Raw genomic sequence first — 18,537 nt, forward strand, 5'->3', positions numbered from 1 at the left:
GCTCCACCCACACAAGCTAATAAAAATTCAAATTCTTTGTCTAGTATATATTGTTCAAATTTGGTACCAATCAATTATTTCTGAACTCATTCAATCCCAAAGAGGTACTTATATGTCTTTAAAAAGTCCAGACATTCAATCCCTGGTATTTTTTTTAAATAACATTAAAGGATGATTTAAAAATAATTCAATAAACACCAGCCATTTTTATATGAATACATAAATAAATACATCAAATACCTGGGATTGAATGTCAAGGACTGTTGAAGAATATGTAAAAATACATCTTTGGGATTGAATAGAACCCCCATCCATAAAAAATAGTGTTTCTAAAAAAATAAATAAATAAATAAAATACTCTTAATCTTGGCCCAAAATGAGAAAAAATTACTGTCTGCACAAAAGCATAACGGCATCCATTGTGTATTTTCCAAAATGGCTTCTTAAAATTTTTGTGGGCCAACTCATACATACTTAACCTTTTGTGCGGTATTTTGTCATCTCCTTTGACCTTTACATCAAAGAAAAAGCATTAAAAGAAGACACTAGGGAGCTGAAATTTCACCCAGATGGGAACATAGTGTTAAAATTCAATGTAGCAAGACCACTTAGATTTCACACTGCCATCCTTTGGCTAAAATACTGCCAGATTGATGTGGAAGAAAATGACCAAAAACGGTCAAAATGATGCAACCCACCAAAAACTGACAAAAAACACAAAAAAAAAACAAAAACAAAAAAAATATCTGATTTTTGTCTGATTTACATGATTCAAATTATATAAAAATTCCCCTAAAAAAAAAAAAAAAAAGCTCGAAATCTTATATGTGACCATTTCTGCTTTGAAGCAAAATATCCCATTTAGTGTATTTTCCAAAACGGCTTCCAAAATCTTCTGCGAGTCTTATGTAGCGTCCCAAATCTCCCACTGCAATGTGAAACCGTCTTGTTCCAAAATCTGCGACAAGCTGCCCCTGTCATGTTTTTGTCCTCAGAGAAGACAAATTAAAATCAATAGCGGCGTTATCAAGTTTCAAATTTGTAGAGATGTCACTCATGTCGTCGCCGGCTCCCCTTGATAAAATATCCCGTTTCTCTATCGGAGTGGCACGCGGTTTCGGAATAACGGATGAGCGCGGTCAAGCGAAATAAGACACCGCTGCAATGTTATTCAATTTATGCCAGACATGTTGAATTAGGTTGACGCTTAATAAACGCTGACACATTGGTGACGCTTTGACAGCCCGTTGAGATTCCACAAGTTTGCCGCCATTAAAATAAGTTGGGAGCTTTTGGAATTCAACAATTTGGCCTTGAATACATTATTTTTCAAAGGATCCTTAAAAGAAGAATTTATTTGATATATTTATATATTTTATTGAATGCGTCATCAAGCATACTTTGTAGACTTTATAGACAATCGGCACTTTTTTTTTTTAAATTGATATACAGTCAAAACACAGGCAAAAAGACAAAATTTACACATGCAAAAAAAACTGCTATTTTAAATGTTATTTGTGTTTTTCAATTGATTATTTGGGGAGATTATATAATTATTTGGGATTATTTGTTCAAAGCTAATATAAAAATGAAATGCAAACATTTGAATTGTTTCTAACATATATTTCGTTACTGCAACATTTTATTCCTTCGGTTGTGTCTTTTTAACTCATTCGATCCCAAAGATGTAGTTTTGCGTCTCTTACAAGAGCCACGTTAAATCCTGGGTATTTTATTTACGTATTTATTTATTGAAAATAAATAAAATATCATTCTTGTGTACTTCTGGGTACATTTACAAAATTTGGGAGTGTGGGATTAACAAAAAATAAAAAATAAAACAAGCCTAAGAAGTTTTGGGTAAAAGTGGCTATATATATATATATATATATATATATATATATATATCTCATTGTTGTGTCCTTCTGGGTACATTTACAAAATTTGGGAGTGTGGGATTAACAAAAACAATAAATAAAACAAGCCTAAGAAGTTTTGGGTAAAAGTGGCTATTTAAAATCCAAATGGATTGGTTAATATATATATATATATATATATATATATATATATATATATATATATATATATATGATATAAAAAAAATTGCAAGATACATGATTACAATTGTACGTCAAATTATTTGTTGAAAATAAAATTAACTACTTGAAAAAAATAAAAAAAAGAGCTTATATATATCTATAAATTTAAAAAAATGTTTCTTTGCTTGTGCTTTTTTGATTAATCCTCCACAATAAAATGACAACTTTATTGCAGGGATTTCATGCTTTTTTTGTTTTTTTATGCAGAGAACGAACATGTGCAATCCCTAAAATATTTTCAAGTGTGGTTTCACATTGTGCAAAAACCCTGTTCAAAACACTTCATTTTTATTTAACAGGGAAAATTTGTGAATCTTTTGCCAGTAGGTACACAAAAAGCTTGAAAATTGATATAAATAGCATTTGGGAGGGGATAAAACGACCAACCTTAAAGTTTTTCTCCACTTTTGTCTTCATCTTGTTTTCAAGGTTATTCCCAACTAAAAAGAAGCTCTCCAACATGTGCCATCAATCAAGTGTCAAGCATAATTAAGCACTCCATGAGCCCAGCTGGGATTAATTGTCAGTGCTTCCTGCTTGGCTGGTCATGTGATCAAACATGGGCCAATGAAATGACCCAAAGTTTCTCTGGCGATGAGTAATGAAACATCAAGCGTACATTTGAACGCAAAAGAAGCTTTAAAACTCATCAAGAATTTACAGGCGCAGAAATATCATTTAAAAATGATTTGTGATCATTCTTGGATCTGTTTCATAATTAAATAATGATTTTTTTTTTTCCAAGCCATCATCAACATTGCCAGACGGAAATGCTACCACTTTTGGCCATGTCATAGCTTTCTGAAAAAAGCGTTCACTTAAAAATATACATTGAGGGAGATGAATGAATAATTTATTTCAAACATATATAATCCGTATTAAAAAAAAACTATTTAGAATATAGTTTCTACGGATAAAAAAATAAAATAAAATGGAAAATAAAGCTAACATAACAAAACACATTCTCTTTAAAAAGTAAAGAACTAAAAAAAAAAAACTTAAAAATAGATGACAGATAAAAGTATTTAAATTAAATTACATACTAATATTACTGCAATGTAGTTTTAGTTTTAAATGCACTTAATGTGCACTTAATGTTGAAATATTGCATATGTAAACTTGGATTTTCCTTTAACAAAACAAATCAAAATAACGACTTAAAAAAAGCAGTTATGAATATTATCTTTTCACAGTTATAGTTCCACATTAAATTCAGAGTAATATGGTTTATTTTCTTAAATCATCTTATGTAAAATAAATCAACAAATTCACCTGTGGAAGATATTTTTTTTTCTTATGGTTTAATAATTTACTCTTCAGTTAGGTCTTACACTATGTGCAACATTTTTCAAACTATTTTTAAAATTAAAAAGGATGTGTTGGGGGGGGGGGGGGGGGGGCAACTGTCATTAGTCCTATTGCACTGATTATGCGATCGATGTTCATTTTAAATAAAAGCATGTAAACCGAAACCGACATCACGTTTTCACACCAGTGGACACGTCTCTGTCCGAATGAATTCAAGCTAATTAGTTTACAGATTGCCTCGCCTGGCTAATTAAAGGCGAGTCGTACAACAAGGCTTGTGCGCGTCAAAAAAAAAAAAATTGGAACACTTCCTCTCCTGTGATCATCATCAATAACCCCAACATTTTGATCGCTTCTAGGTTTGGAGGACAGGAGGAGAAGACGAAGAAGAAGATCGCCACGTGTGACGTTACGCCCAACATTCCCTTCGCCAAACCACAAGTCACCTCGGTGGGGGCTGAGCTCCACTGAGAGGAACCAGAGAGGAGCTCGAATTTGATGATGATGACCATGATGATGCTGAGGGTGTTTTTGCTGTTGGCCGGACTCTGCGTCCTTTGTAGCCTGGCGACGGCAAGCCGGAGAGGACACGATTCATTGAATCATCGCTCCCATAGACACAGACATGCAGGTGGGAAGAAATTATATATATATATATATATATATATATATATATATATATATATATATGTGTGTGTGTGTATTAGGGCTGTGGTCTATATTGAAATCGTGATTATTAATCGCAATTATTCATCATCATGTTTGTTCAAGCATGTCTATTTATTGCCCTTTTTTTTTAAACAAGCAGTATATAAACACGGCGTCAAGGCTTAATACTGACAAATAAAACTTAAAAAAGTGAAATAAATAGTAAATAATTGTAAATAAGTAAATAATTGAAACAATTGGCACACAGGGTAAAACAGCTAACTTACTTCCTGAGTGCAAACCAATGAAAAAACAAGCCTACTTAGAACCAAGCACATTATTTACTTTAGAATTTTAATCAATTTTAATCACAATCATCAATCATCAAAATTTTAATCACGTTTTGCCAATCGTATTTTTCAAAATGGGTCTCAATTGACAGCTAGCACTCTAAATATTAGAAACCAGGTGAGAAACTCAACGCCATTTCACACTGGTAAATAATATATTAGGGTGAGAAAAGAGAATTTTGGTATGCAAACATGTGGGAAACATTGCCTCCTGGTGGTAGTATGACAAAATGCTTGCTTTGACTTTTTAAATGTAAATACAGCTAAAAAAAGAGCAAAAGCAAGGTCATTGTATATATATATATATATATATATATATATATATATATGTGTGTGTATATACACACACACACACACACACACACACACACACACTGTATGTGTTGTGTACCAGGTGTTTTATGATCACAAACGAAATCATAGACTTCGCTAAACAAAGGTACTTTCCAATAGTTTTTTTTTTTTTGTTCCTTAGAAAATAGCACATTTGAGGAATAGGCAAGATTCGTCTATGAAAAGCACCACCTCCACACAATTTCTCACTGTTTTGTCCAAGTGGGATTTCCATTGACGTGCTTTCCCGCATCCCACACATACACCTTGGCGCCAATCCCAATTGGAAACGAAAAAGAGACCCGAAAAAAGAAATCCTTGTGAGCGGTTGTGATTTCATAGTTGTCAACAGAGTGTGGGTGTGTGTGTGTGTGCACGCGTGTGTGTGTGTGAACAGGTCATACGTCGATGCACAGACACCGGCCCCGAGTGGGAAAAGAGGGCCAGGTGCTGCACAGATCTAAAAGAGGATGGGTCTGGAATCAGTTCTTTGTCATTGAAGAATACACTGGACCGGATCCAGTTCTGGTGGGAAGGGTGAGTTTAATTTGCTCCCATTCTTTTTTTTTTTTTTTCATTTTGCCATCACATAATGATTTTTGTTACTGTACAGTATTTATGTGGCGATTGGATTTTATGGAAGAGTATTTGGACTAGTGAAGATGTAAAAAGGGTTGGTAGGATTCACAGTTTTATCCAGAATTCTGAAGTGGAATTGTAACAGGATTACTTTCGGAAAGCTTAACTTCAAATCAAAATTCTGACAGATTTTTTTTTTTACTTTGAAGTCAGAATTTGGAGAATTTGAAGTCACTTAGTGAGAATTCTGATTCGAATTTATGAATGCTGAGATAAAAGTGAGACTACGGCAATATTTTTTGTTCACTGGCCCTCATCTTTTTTCTGTAGATTTGTATCCAAATAAAAATTATTAAATCAATTCAAATCTGAGGGATTTACGGTTCTCAATGTATTTTTATGAACCCTGTGATTTTTTTTTTTTTTGTACTCCATGTCCTCCATAACTGGCACAAAATTTGGGGGGTTGAAAAAAAAGATTTTATCATCTACGTTTAATGTATTAAACTTTGGAACTATTTGTCGTGGATAATTCCTTCAGAAAAACCAATTCGATCATGTGACCATCTGTTTAATTTCTGGCTCATCTCATGAAAAATTGCATTACTAATGATGATGTGTACAAAATCAAGGTATACATCATTTGCAAAGTAGTCATAACACGATTATGTAATAAAATGACCCATGTTCCAGTTGATTTGCTCTTAATTTAAAAAAAGATGATTTGTTCCTGTCATCCCATTAAAAAGCATTACTGATGATACCTGCAGAAACGTTAAAATCTCGTGTAGCCTATGGTGCAATCATGTACCCCCAGGGGTTTATGTACCCCATGTTCCAATTTATTTGCTCTTGTTTTAAAAAAAAATGCACTGTTCCTGCCATCAAATGAAAAAGCATTAAATTAGATTTGCTGAATCCTGCAAAAACCCTTTTAAAATCTCACGTAGCCTATGGTGCAATAATGTACCCCCAAGGGTTTTTGTACCCCATATAGGAGTATTTTTACCAAGAGTGTCTTTTCCTCCTCAAGAGGGTGTGAATTGGGAAATCGCGGGGAACGGGAAGCTCATACTTAAGGGGCCGATTTGTAGTGGCGCATTTCAACAACAACAGAATCCATCAAAACGGCTACAAGTAAGATGACAGCGCGAGCGTCATATTTCACGCTCCAGCGCTTCTAAAAGACGAACACCAGTTTTACTGAGCAGAGAACGTTTGTCGCTTGTTGGACGACAGCCCTTTAAATCTCTCATTCGTTAACAATTACACTCAAAAAGGCTAATTATTAGCCTTGGAATTTTACATGATCTATCAATGGCTTGAAGGACAACGTGAATTTTTGGCTCTCCGTCTCACGCAGCTTCACTCCGACGTGGACTCGGGCAACGGCAACATCAAGTACATCCTGTCGGGGGAGGGCGCGGGGACCATCTTTGTCATCGACGACAAGACGGGCAACATCCACGCCACCAAGACGCTGGACCGCGAGGAGCAGGCTCAGTACACGCTGACGGCCCAGGCGGTGGCCCGGGACACCAACAAGCCACTGGAGCCGCCCTCCGAGTTCATCGTCAAGGTGCAGGACATCAACGATAACCCGCCTGAGTTCCTGCATGGGCCCTACTACGCCAGGGTGCCCGAGATGTCCAACGTCGGTGAGTGTGTAGTAACAGGAGTGGATGGAATGTTACAAGCGCGGGTGATTCAACTAGCTCAATTTTGAGCTGGAAGGGGAATCGCAGCACCCCCTAAAATTCAGGGCCTAAATTACAGATGTGTGTGTGTGTTTTTTTTTAAGTATGTCCTTTTTAAAACATGCGAGAGAACTCCATGCAATACAATATTTTGCTGAGGCTTGTTTTTACAATGGATCGATGGATGAATGGTCAGACTGGCACACAAAAGAAATTGATTGATGGATGGATGGATGGATGGATGGATGGAGGAAAATGGATGGATGGTTAGAGAAGGAAAAGATGGATGGATGATGGATGGATAGATCGATATAAGAATGCATGGTTGTAAAAATGGATGCATGGATGGATGGACGGATGTAAGAATGGATGGATGGATGCACGAATGTAAGAATGGATGGATGGATGGATGGTTGAGGGGATTGTGGAAAATGGATGGTCAGACTCGCCCATAAGAGAAGGAAAAGATGGATGTATGGATGGATGGATGGATGGATGAATGGATGGATGAATGGGTGTTTGTGGAAAATGGATGGTCAGACTCGCCCATAAGAGAAGGAAAAGATGGATAGATGGATGGATGAATGGATGGATGAATGGGTGTTTGTGGAAAATGGATGGTCAGACTCGCCCATAAGAGAAGGAAAAGATGGATGGATGGATGGATGAATGGATGGATGGGTGGATGGGGGGGTTGTGGAAAATGGATGGTCAGACTCGCCCATAAGAGAAGGAAAAGATGGATGGATGGATGGATGGATGGATGACGGGATTGTGGAAAATGGATGGTCAGACTCGCCCATAAGAGAAGGAAAAGATGGATGGATGATGGATGGCTACATCGATAAGAATAGATGGATGATAGATGGGTGTAAAATGGATGCATGGATGGAAAAATGGATGGTTTGACTGATGTAAAAATGGAGGGATGGATGAGTGGATTGTGGAAAATGGATAGATGATGTAAAAATGGATGGATGGTCAGACTTGCCCACAAGAGAAGGAAAAGACAAGATGGATGAATAGATCGATATAAGAATGGATAGAAGCTAGATGGGTGTAAAAATAGTTGCATGGATGGACGGATGGAAAAATGGATGGAAGTTTTTAACTGATGGAAAAATGAATGGAAAAATAGACCGATGGTTTGACTGATGTAAGAACGGAGGGACGTATGAGTCAATTGTAGCGCCAGAAGTGACTTTTTAGCACTTTAAACAATAATTTAGAATGAATTTTTTTCAAGTCTTTATCCAGACCTTTGACCTGAACGTAACCGCTTCTTCAGCCAAGTCAAATGAATCCAAAAGTCAAAGTCCGAAAGCGAGCAAGTGAGTGGCACGCGCTAATGAAGTCCTTGCCGAAGCCCACGGTGCTAGTTCTTCTCCGGGAATGATCGATTATCACGGAAACCCGAGCACAGGAAGCGCGGCTACACGACCGCGCCATTAGCCCATACATTAAAAGGAATCAAGCCCCCGACAAGCTCCTGCGGCTCCCTGACTAAGAGCTTCCGATATTGATAGACTCTCCGGCTCGGATTGGTTGTGGTCACGGGGACTCTTAACGGCGCTGAGATTGCGGACGAGCGTTCCGAAGAAAGACGCTCGAGCGATTCCATTTCAAGATCGTCCGACCGCATGAAACTCGAACGCTTGAGTCAGGCGTGAGCAGAAGGTTAGAGCGTTTTCCAGCCAAGGTTAGGCTTTGAAAGTAAGCTTTCAAGCTTGCAATTTAGTTTCTAAGTACGAGTTCGTTTCCCGTTACGGTTTGAAGCAACTCTTTCCACCTAGGGTTTTAAATTAGGGTTGCGATTGAGGCCTCAAACCAGTTTTAGGGTTTTGTGTTGACTTAGGGGTTTTAATTAGGGTTCAAAAAAGAACATTAGAGTTTTAAAATCGTGTTTCAAGCCTGAGTTTGGGTTTCAAACTATAGTTATGGTTTTCAAATAGATCTTCAAGTGTGAGTTTGAGGCTTGTAAACTGCGGTTTCAAAAGTAGGGTTTCAAAACCAGGATAGGATTTCAACTGAGTACAATTTCAAATAAATGATTTGGGTTACGAGCCAGGTTTAGAGTTTTAATGAATGGTTCTGGTTTTAAAATTCCAAAGTAGGGTTTTTACTAGGGTCATTCTATCACACCAAGATTTGTTTTCAAACTGACTGTTTTTCATTTACGGTTTCAAAAATTAGCTTAGGGTTTCAAGATGATTTTTAAAGAAGACTTTGAGGCTAATGTTCAGTTTCCAAACAAGGATTTCTGGTCAAGTTTAGGGCGTTAAGCGTTTCAGAGTAATGTGTCAAGGTAGTGTTAATATTTTCCATTTGGGCTTTCCTTTCAAAACTAAAGTTAGGATTTTACATTAGCTTCAAAAGTAGGACTTTAAACCAGGTCCGGATTTTCAATTTAGGATTTAAAAGTCATTTCAAACCAGGATTAAGACCCTCTTCACATACTTCCAACTTGGAATCCAACTGATTATATTTCTCTGCGCAGAGGGACCATGTGGCAGTCAGGTGCTGACACAGCAGCATCCAGACTGACAAAAACGGCCGAGCGCTCTCCTCACCGCGCGTTGATTGGCGTGTTGGCCATGCGAAGTCATATTTGGTGAACCAATCCCACCATTTGCGTTTGGCAGGCACGTCAGTGATGCAAGTGACCGCCACGGATGCCGATGACCCCACGTATGGAAACAGCGCCCGCTTGGTATACAGCATCCTTCAAGGACAACCGTACTTCTCTGTGGAGCCTCAGACAGGTGAGGAAATGAGCTACATAAAATATGCAAGACTGGGACAGCGGTTCTCAAATCGGGGTACATGAAGGCACAACACGGTTTCTGCAGCTATCAGCAAATTGAATTCGGTGCCAGAACAGGAGCAATACGTTTTTCTTTTCGAATCGAGAGCAAGTTGATTGGAACATGAAGTAACTTCTGAAGATATTGCGTTACAGAGATTCTTTTGCAAAAGCTGTATGCCTTTTTGGGTAAAGTTTTAAACAGATAGGCTATGTCATCAGAGATGAATTTTTCAGACGGACTAACCAGAAATAAACAAATGATCAGTTCCTTTTTTTCTAGCAAAGTAGCCTCTTAATAAGCACAAAACGTTGACATAATGAAACATAAGTATAGAAACATAATAAAATTTGGAACTATGTACATTTGGAGCGGTATATTTCGGCACGTTTTGTTCAGGAACTCCAGAGACCTCATCGTGTGTCAACATCTGTTTTCTACTTCATTGGCCAAAAAATTGTGTCAATGAAAATGCACAACGGATAACATTTAACAAAATAACGGCATAGAATATTTTCCTAAGAAACCACTATAACACAACTAAACAGTGTTGCTTCACATTCCAATTAATTTGCTCTTAACCGGAAAAGAAAAAAATATATATTCTTGCTGCATTACATTCCCAAAACATCCAACCATCCATTTTCCAGAGCCGCTTGTCTTCCCCAGGGTAACAGGCTTGCTTGTGCCTATCCCAGCTGACTACGGGAAGCACACCTTGAAGTGGTTGCCAGCCAATTGCAGGGCACAACCAGAAGAATAACAATTCACGCACCCAATCACCCACCTACATCCTCAGGACAATTTAGTATGTCCAAAACACCTGCTATGCATGTTTTTGGAATGCGGGAGGAAGCCGGAGTTCCCAAAGAGGACCCGCACAGGCTTGGGGAGAACATGCAAACCCCACACAGGAAGGCCGGAGCCAGCTGGATTTGAACTCGGATCCACTCCAACAGTTGCAAAAAATGGAGCAATCCAATATTTGGGTCAATGAAATTCAATTTTGGAGGTCGCTTTACACAAAGCAACCCCGAAGCTGGATCGTTTTGTCCAAGATAAAATCCGAAATTAAGATGTATAAATTCGAAAGTCGCGGCTCAAAAAAGGAATAGCACGCTCGCTTACTGAGTCCCGGCCTGACAGTGCGGGGTGATAACGGATGGACGTGTGAGGTCACACATGGAGCGCGTGCGTGTCGTGGTTACGGCTGCGCGATGGTGGATTTGCGCGGAGTAAATCTCAGCTAATCAGAGCGGTGTCGTCCATTTGACTGGCGCGCATCCAAAGCTCACATTTCTAATTGGTTTGGAGATTATCAGCTTTGCGCGCTGTCACACGGACGCAGCCGGCCCACCGTGACCGTAAAAACTTCAACACACACCACCAGATTATCAGTGTTTGAAATGTAGAGAAATAATCTCCCGCTTGTTTAGGTTAAGTCCATATTTTTAGCGTGATTGATTCAGAAGGGGAACGGATGATTTGCGGAGGTCGCGTCGCACATTGCAATGAGATCGGGCGGCTGTGGCTTGGTTGCCGGGGTAACCCGCGCAGAATCAAACGTGCAATCACTTCCTCGCCGCGGGAACGTTGCATCAACTGGATTGGGACTCGGCGCCAAAATCAAGACTAATCCTGATTTTTCAGCTACGTACTGCAGATTCATCGTCGTAGCACTTTTTTCACCATTTTGTTCAAGGCAAAGTCAACCCAAAAATATTCTTCAAAATATGTGCTACTATTAGTTTAAACACCACATTCTGATTCATCCTTAATATAATATCCTTAATTAATATACAGTATTTTCCGCACCTAAAAGCCTTATTTATTTTTTTTTAAAAGCTGATGGTGCGCCTTATAATCAGGTGCGCCTTATATATGGATCGATATTGAGATTCGTAGATGGGGAATGAACTGATTAAGTAAGCTTGACCTGTTTCTTTTGTGTGTTTACAGTTGAACAAGGTTGATCATATTGACATTGAGTTATTATGCTATTGAGAGTTATTGAGTTATTACTTTGAGTATTACTATATTGTGATTGACGAAGTTTTAAAATATGTCATTTATTGAGGCTGAGCCTTATAATCCGGTGTGCCTTATATATGGAAAAAGTTTTAAAATGTCATTAATTGAGGGTGCGCCCTATAATCCGGTGCGCCTTATAGCGCGGAAAATACTGCTTATATTTTGGGGAGTAACTTGAATAAAACAATTATTAAACCTTCATTTTTCATAGCAAACAATTACTGTGAAAAGTCAAATGCTTGACTAATTATCCGTCAGTTAAATTTGGGGGCGATTGGATGAACTGCCTTGGAAAAGTCAAACAGGAGCCGAGTTATGATATTTTAGTTTATGTATGTGGAATCGTTCAGATTTGTCAACTTGTCCTGGCTTCATCAAATAGTGAAACTCCAAAACTGCCGCTAAGCTTTGTCCATCTGTCCACTACGTGAATTTAGTATATTTTATTTGCAATTGTATTCATTCTCTAAAAATTATGAGGTATTAAAGGTTTGCTTTCGCTGGCTAATCACCATATTTTGCCGCCGCGCTCCGCCCACACGCCATGAAGAAAACTTATTAGGTTGGTAATTTAGCCCAGTCCATCTGTCTACTACACCTGGCTTAAATTTGGTAGCAGTCGGATCAATTTACTCCGAGAAGTCCGTGTCGATATGACAGGAGCGGAGTTAATAGCGCTGGCTTTTTTACGGCCGATAATCAAATTTGTCGTCATGTTCCGCCCACAAACCACCATGAAAATGCAAACACTCTGCCATTTAGTGGGGTCCATCTGTCTACTACACCTGGTTTAAATTTGGTAGCGATGGGATAAATTCACGAAATCTGTTTTGGTTCGGCGCTCTCTCTTTTGACCAAACTTTGTGCAACGCTCCGCCCACACACCGCGATAAAAACTCAGTAGCTTGGCAATTTAACTTGAGCCATCTGTCGAGCACACCTGATTCAAATTTGGTAGCTATTGTATTTATTCCGTTGCGGTACGAAGGGAGCCTAACTATTGTTGCTTTGTGAATCGTTAAAATTCGCCACTTTGTTCTCCCCGCATCGCACCATGAGAATTTCAAAACTTTGCAATTGAGTGAATTCAATCTACTACAGTTTCTGTATGTACAGTACGAGCAAAAGGATCAAACCAAAATACTTTTTTGTTCTATAACACATATTACTTGCCTTCAATTTTCTTAGAAGCTGACGGTGAGCCTTATAATCCGGTGCGCCTTATACGGCGCATAAACCTTGAGTTTTTACTTTTGAGGGATGAAAAACTAAAATAACTTCATCACCATGTAAATTCTTCCAGTTTTACCACTGTATTTCAGTTATAACTGTATTTTTTACAATTGTTTTTTTCTGACACTGAATTTTGATATGCTACATATGCTGCCATTCCGAAAATTTATACGGGGACAAGGTGCAAAATATGCAAGTTTTTGTGAAAGCACAATTTTATAAAATGAATCCACAAACTGTTTTTAAATCAACAAAACAACATATTTTAAGGTTTTTGTTCGCAATTCGATTAAAAAAAGATTTATTTAATTGTATAATAATTATACAGTATTGTTTTAAACTCTTGATTCGTCTTGGCATTAAACAGTCTTTTAATGTAATCAAGAAGTATTTATTCCCATTTTTCAGAGTACTTTCCACAAATCATCTTTATTCCTAAATTGTGATTGTTTATTTAATCTCATAATGTCCTGACATGTCTTATCGGATTGTTTTGACATTCCCTTTAGCGTAGCTCCATCTAGTGGATGTTTAACGCAACCCCAGCCACTACTGTAGCTTCTATTCTATGCGCCATATAATGCGGTGTGCCTTATATGTGAAAAACATTTAAAAATAGGCTGTCCATTGATGGCGCACCTTATAATCTGGTGTGCCCTATAGTGCGGAAAATACAGTACTGTAAATCACACTTTAGGCCATATCTTTTTTTCCTCATGATTTGAGCCCTGCATCTTAAATTTTGTCCAGTGCATGTTATGTGTGTTTATTTTTACAAACTACTAATTCACCGGTAAAGCGTGTGGCTGTTCAAGGTGTCAATCTAAGAAACAACTATGAAATAGAACTGAAAAAATGTGAATCAAGGGCTTTGTTCAAAAAGAGTTCTAAAAAATATATTAAAAATCATGTATAGGTTGAAAAAGATCTTACATAAAATATATGATGGTAGATATGAATTATGTGCAATGAGCAAGCTAGATATGTCTACCAAGTCACATGTCAATTGGTAAAATTTCAAATACCATTTTCGTAAGTACAAGTTAACGTTCAAACCGAATTTCCGCACCTACAGGCATCATTCGCACGGCGCTGCCCAACATGGACCGCGAGGCCCGGCAGGAGTACGACGTGGTGATCCAGGCCAAGGATATGGGCGGCCACATGGGGGGCCTGTCGGGGACCACCGAGGTCAAAATTACGCTCACCGACGTCAACGACAACCCACCCAAGTTCCCACAGAGTGAGTGCATGTCAATTAAGAATGCTTTTTGTGGGTGGGTGAGTGAGTGAGTGAGTGAGTGAGTGAGTGAGTGAGTGAGTGAGTGAGTGAATGTGTTTGCTTGTGATCACACATGTCATATATACGTATATATATGTGAATACTGCTGTCGCCAAATTTGCATCCCGCGCGCGATAAAATGCAACATGAAAAGCAGCGGTAAAAGCCAAAACAACAGTTGCAGTTTACACTTGTATCACGAGTCTGAGCATCTGTAAAAAGTATGAGCAGAAGGAGCACCTGCGAAAAGAATGTTCCAGATGGCGCCAATGAGGATGCTGATTACATATTTAGTACTTTGAGAGAGGCAGCGAAGCTAAAAGATGAAAATAGCCAAGCCTCCCCCAAATATCAAAACAAAGCCATTTTGTAGCCTTCTTTTGGAATAAAAATATTACCCATTTCACGGTTTCTCAAAGACTTCCTGTCATTATTTCACTTTTAACCATCATCACAGAATAAGCATTGAAACGTGCCTTAAATACTGCCAGTGTAACGGAATTGTAACAAAAGGCAAAGCAAGAAGCTCTGAAAAAGGCAGATTTTTTTGACTGGATCCGTCACATCGGCGCTGGCACGTATCAATTACCCGACACGGTCCTTTTGTGAGATTACCGAGCTGCCGCCGCAGCCGCCTCGCTCGTCGCCCAGGAAAATGAAACGAAACCAACGGCAATCCATCCATACAAAAGACATCCTGACTTGAAAAGATGATTTCCGTGCCTGGGAAATAGTCGCAAACTTAGCACCTTATCCTGCTATTAATATCGCACAATGAAACATATGTGAGTGTTGATCTTCCGTTTGAATGGAACGCAATGGACGCGGAGGGAGGAAATGAAAGTTTTGCTGGGGGAGGTAAACGAGAGAGAAATAGGCCGAAGTAGGGAGGAGAAGTAAGGGCGCATGCTGAGATTTGGAAGTGGAATGAGGGCAACTTGGAGGCAAGAAAAATAAGAATGAGCAGCATTGGCCACGCAGGAGGTGGAGCACTAGCTCGATTGGCATTAGACGAAAAGCGTACGGCTCATCAGCTACGCATTGATTTAGCTATTTGCCAACACGTCTACACAATAGCTACATAGGCAGAGCTTTGACGCACGGATGTGCATTTTTACTTATGATAATTAGCGTAACGGGACCAGCTAGAGGGCGGACGTCGGTCGGCTGTAAGCAGGCAGTGCCTGTTGCGGCTAACAGCGGCTCGTGTTAGCTGAGGTTGCTACGGCATTGTTTTCAACTAAAGAAGCGAGCGGACTGAACCGACGCCCGAGTCCATCCTTGTTCACGCAGGGATTTTACAAAAACCGAGACGATCGTGTCAAATTGATGATGTCCCCAGATGATTCAATTAAAAGTGTACCGCTTAGAGAAGACGGAAAGGTATTTCATTTGACTCGTTTATCAAATGTGGTCTTTTGACAGACACACACAATCAGAAACCTAATGGAACTTTGGCTATTTAGGGCAAAATGAACTCGAGCTGCGTCGTGAGGAAAAGGAAGTGGAGTAGGGCTGCAGAATTATAGCCAAATCACAAATTTGATCAATATTCAAATCAGTTATTAATCACGGTTATTCATCATATTTGATCAAACGTCTATTTATTGTTATTCTTTAAACAAGCAGTATATAAACAAGGCTTCAAGGCCTGATACTTACAAATAATGATAATAAACTAATATAAATAAATAGATAATTAAAATATTTACCCAAGACATGGCGAAAAATTAGCACACGGGGCGACAGTTAACTTGCTTGCTGAAAGCAAACCAAGAATAAAAAAAAAGGAAGAAAATCGAACCAACTTAGAACCAAGCACATTATTAACCTTTAAGCAAATTTGAATCAATTAGCAGTCAAAATGTCATTTTTCGTCACTTCAAACCAAATTTATTCCCAATTTTTTTCCAGATTTTTCAAAATGGGTCTCTATTGATAGCTAGCACTGTATACATTAGGAATCAGGTGAGAAACTCAAGCGCCATTTTGCGCTGGTGAATAATATATCGGGGTGAAAAAAGCAGAGGCTTTTGTCATGCAAACATGTGGGAAACGTTGCCCTCTGGTGGTAGGATGACTAAGTGCTTCATTCGACATGTAGATAGCCGGCTTTTTAAGTGTTAATATTGCCGAGAATCACCTTACGATCGTGGCAGTGAATATCACGATCGTAATTCAAATTCGATTAATTGGGCAGCCCTGCTGCATTCACTGACCGCTCAAAATCTACCCTTCCCATATAATACAGACATCCCATCCAACTCATACAACCTATTAACAGGAGAAACTTTCCATGTTGTGAATGCCCTTGAATTTTTTGTCTTTTGCTGCTCTTCTCATGAACATGGTCCCATCGACCTCCGTGTCTCTTCGCAGGCGTATATCCCATGTCCGTGTCAGAGGACAAAGTGGAGGGCGAGGAGGTGGGCCGTGTCAAGGCCAAAGACCCCGACATGGGTGACAACGGGCTGGTCAACTACCGTCTGACAGACGGGGACGGGCTGGGGATGTTCGAGCTCAGCACTGACTCTGAAACCAGGGAGGCTATCATCAAGCTCAAAAAGGTAAGGACTACACACATATACATATACATATACACATATATATATATATATATATATATATATATATATATATATGGCTGGACTGCAAGATGAGGTATAGACAGAATGTGGGAAGAGAAAAATCTGACATTTTTTAAGAGCTTCAGAGGTCAGAATCTTCTCAACACGTAGTATGAGGTCTGTAACTGCACTTCCTGTCCACATAGAACACAAAGCCATCCAACCAGCCGGCTCACCTTTATTCATTCTGTGGGAAAATCTCTCTCTAGCCTGACTCGATCGATACAAATCTTCTTTTGTCTCCATGCGACGGCTCGGAGAATCTAGCGGGTTCAGCTTTTTCTTTTCCGTCGCTCTCAGGAAATGAGAGCACGAATTAAAATATATATAAAATAAAAAAATAAAGCCATCGGAGTGGCCCGGGGCGATGTGGTTAACCTCAAGTTCAAGCGTCATCCAAAAGCAGCGCAGAGTGCGGCGGAGGCGGGCAGCTGCGCGACCAATCTCAAAGCGACTGGAGCGCAACACTTGACCACATCCAATGCAGAGAAGACACATGAGAGATGACTTGTTGGCCCTTGAAAAAAAGATGAAGGTACAGGGCGATCTGGTGTGGTCACGAGGGAGGAGCCCCATATTTCAGCCTTTTGTCCTGCTTGGAGCTCAGATTTTCCACATCAAAAATAAGGAACTGCAAAATAAAACAAGCAGTGCGAGGAATGCTAAAAAAAAAAAAACATCAACTTGACACATTTTACAGAGAGAAGTCTAAGGGCAAAGCAGTGGAAAATAAAAGTGACATCCAGGACTCAGTGTCTCCTGTATTTACTTATTTTCGGAATTTTATTCCAGAGGAGACTGTGTATATCAAGAAGAACGCTTAAAATCATGAAACTGCAAAAACTGAGAAAATTTAAGGGCGAGACTGTGGTGTATTAAAGTAGCGCCCAGAACTGAGGCACAGAAAACAAAGGCGTCTCCTTCTTATCCTTTATTTACCAAGGTAATAAAATCCTTTAGGGAGACCGCAACTGGAGAAAATAAATAAATAAATAGAAATAAATGCTGAAATGGCTGCATCAATCAGAACAAAGCCAGAAGACAAAGAGCTAGGGCCCAACAACAATAACGTCTTCTGTTCACATTTCTTTCGGTAGACACATTAGACTAGTGGATCTCGAACGGGGGCGCCCCTGGGGCTACGTCGCGGCATTTCAGGGTGTACGTGAGATTGTATGTATCTAACATAATGCTTTGTAGTGGCATGAGAGAGACATTGCATTTGTTTTTCAAATTAAGAGCAAATTAAGTGGAAAATGGAGCAATTTGTCGCTAAATTGCATCATTGTTTACAAGTTGCCTGTAATTGAGTTTTAAACAAACTATTGTGATTAGAGTCATGATTTATATATATATATATATATATATATATATATATATATATATATATATATATATATATATATATATATATATATTATATATACACACATAGAAATAAAAGTTTCAATTGACAATGAGCACTGTTTGTATTTGGTACCAGGTGAGAAACTCAATGCCATTTCACACTGGTAAATAATATATTAGGGTGAGAAAAAGCAAAGGC

The 18,537-nt window shown here is 38.9% G+C and overlaps 1 protein-coding gene across 2 annotated transcripts in view; it reads left to right on the forward strand.

Moving 5' to 3' along the window:
- The window catches only part of cdh11 (cadherin 11, type 2, OB-cadherin (osteoblast)), an 86,935-nt gene that overhangs the window by 54,162 nt on the left and 14,236 nt on the right, over positions 1–18,537 (forward strand). For both annotated transcript variants that reach the window (XM_088421487.1, XM_088421488.1), the window contains 6 exons: positions 3,767–4,038; positions 5,136–5,275; positions 6,681–6,975; positions 9,657–9,776; positions 14,158–14,325; positions 16,744–16,931. In XM_088421487.1, coding sequence (XP_088277613.1) covers positions 3,906–4,038; positions 5,136–5,275; positions 6,681–6,975; positions 9,657–9,776; positions 14,158–14,325; positions 16,744–16,931 — 1,044 coding nt within the window. In that variant the 5' untranslated portion in view covers positions 3,767–3,905. The remainder of the gene's footprint in view (positions 1–3,766; positions 4,039–5,135; positions 5,276–6,680; positions 6,976–9,656; positions 9,777–14,157; positions 14,326–16,743; positions 16,932–18,537) is intronic.

This window comes from Hippichthys cyanospilos, chromosome 8, assembly GCF_059441005.1.
Source record: "Hippichthys cyanospilos isolate Australia breed blue-spotted pipefish chromosome 8, RoL_Hcya_1.0, whole genome shotgun sequence".
Classification (NCBI taxonomy): Eukaryota; Metazoa; Chordata; class Actinopteri; order Syngnathiformes; family Syngnathidae; genus Hippichthys; species Hippichthys cyanospilos.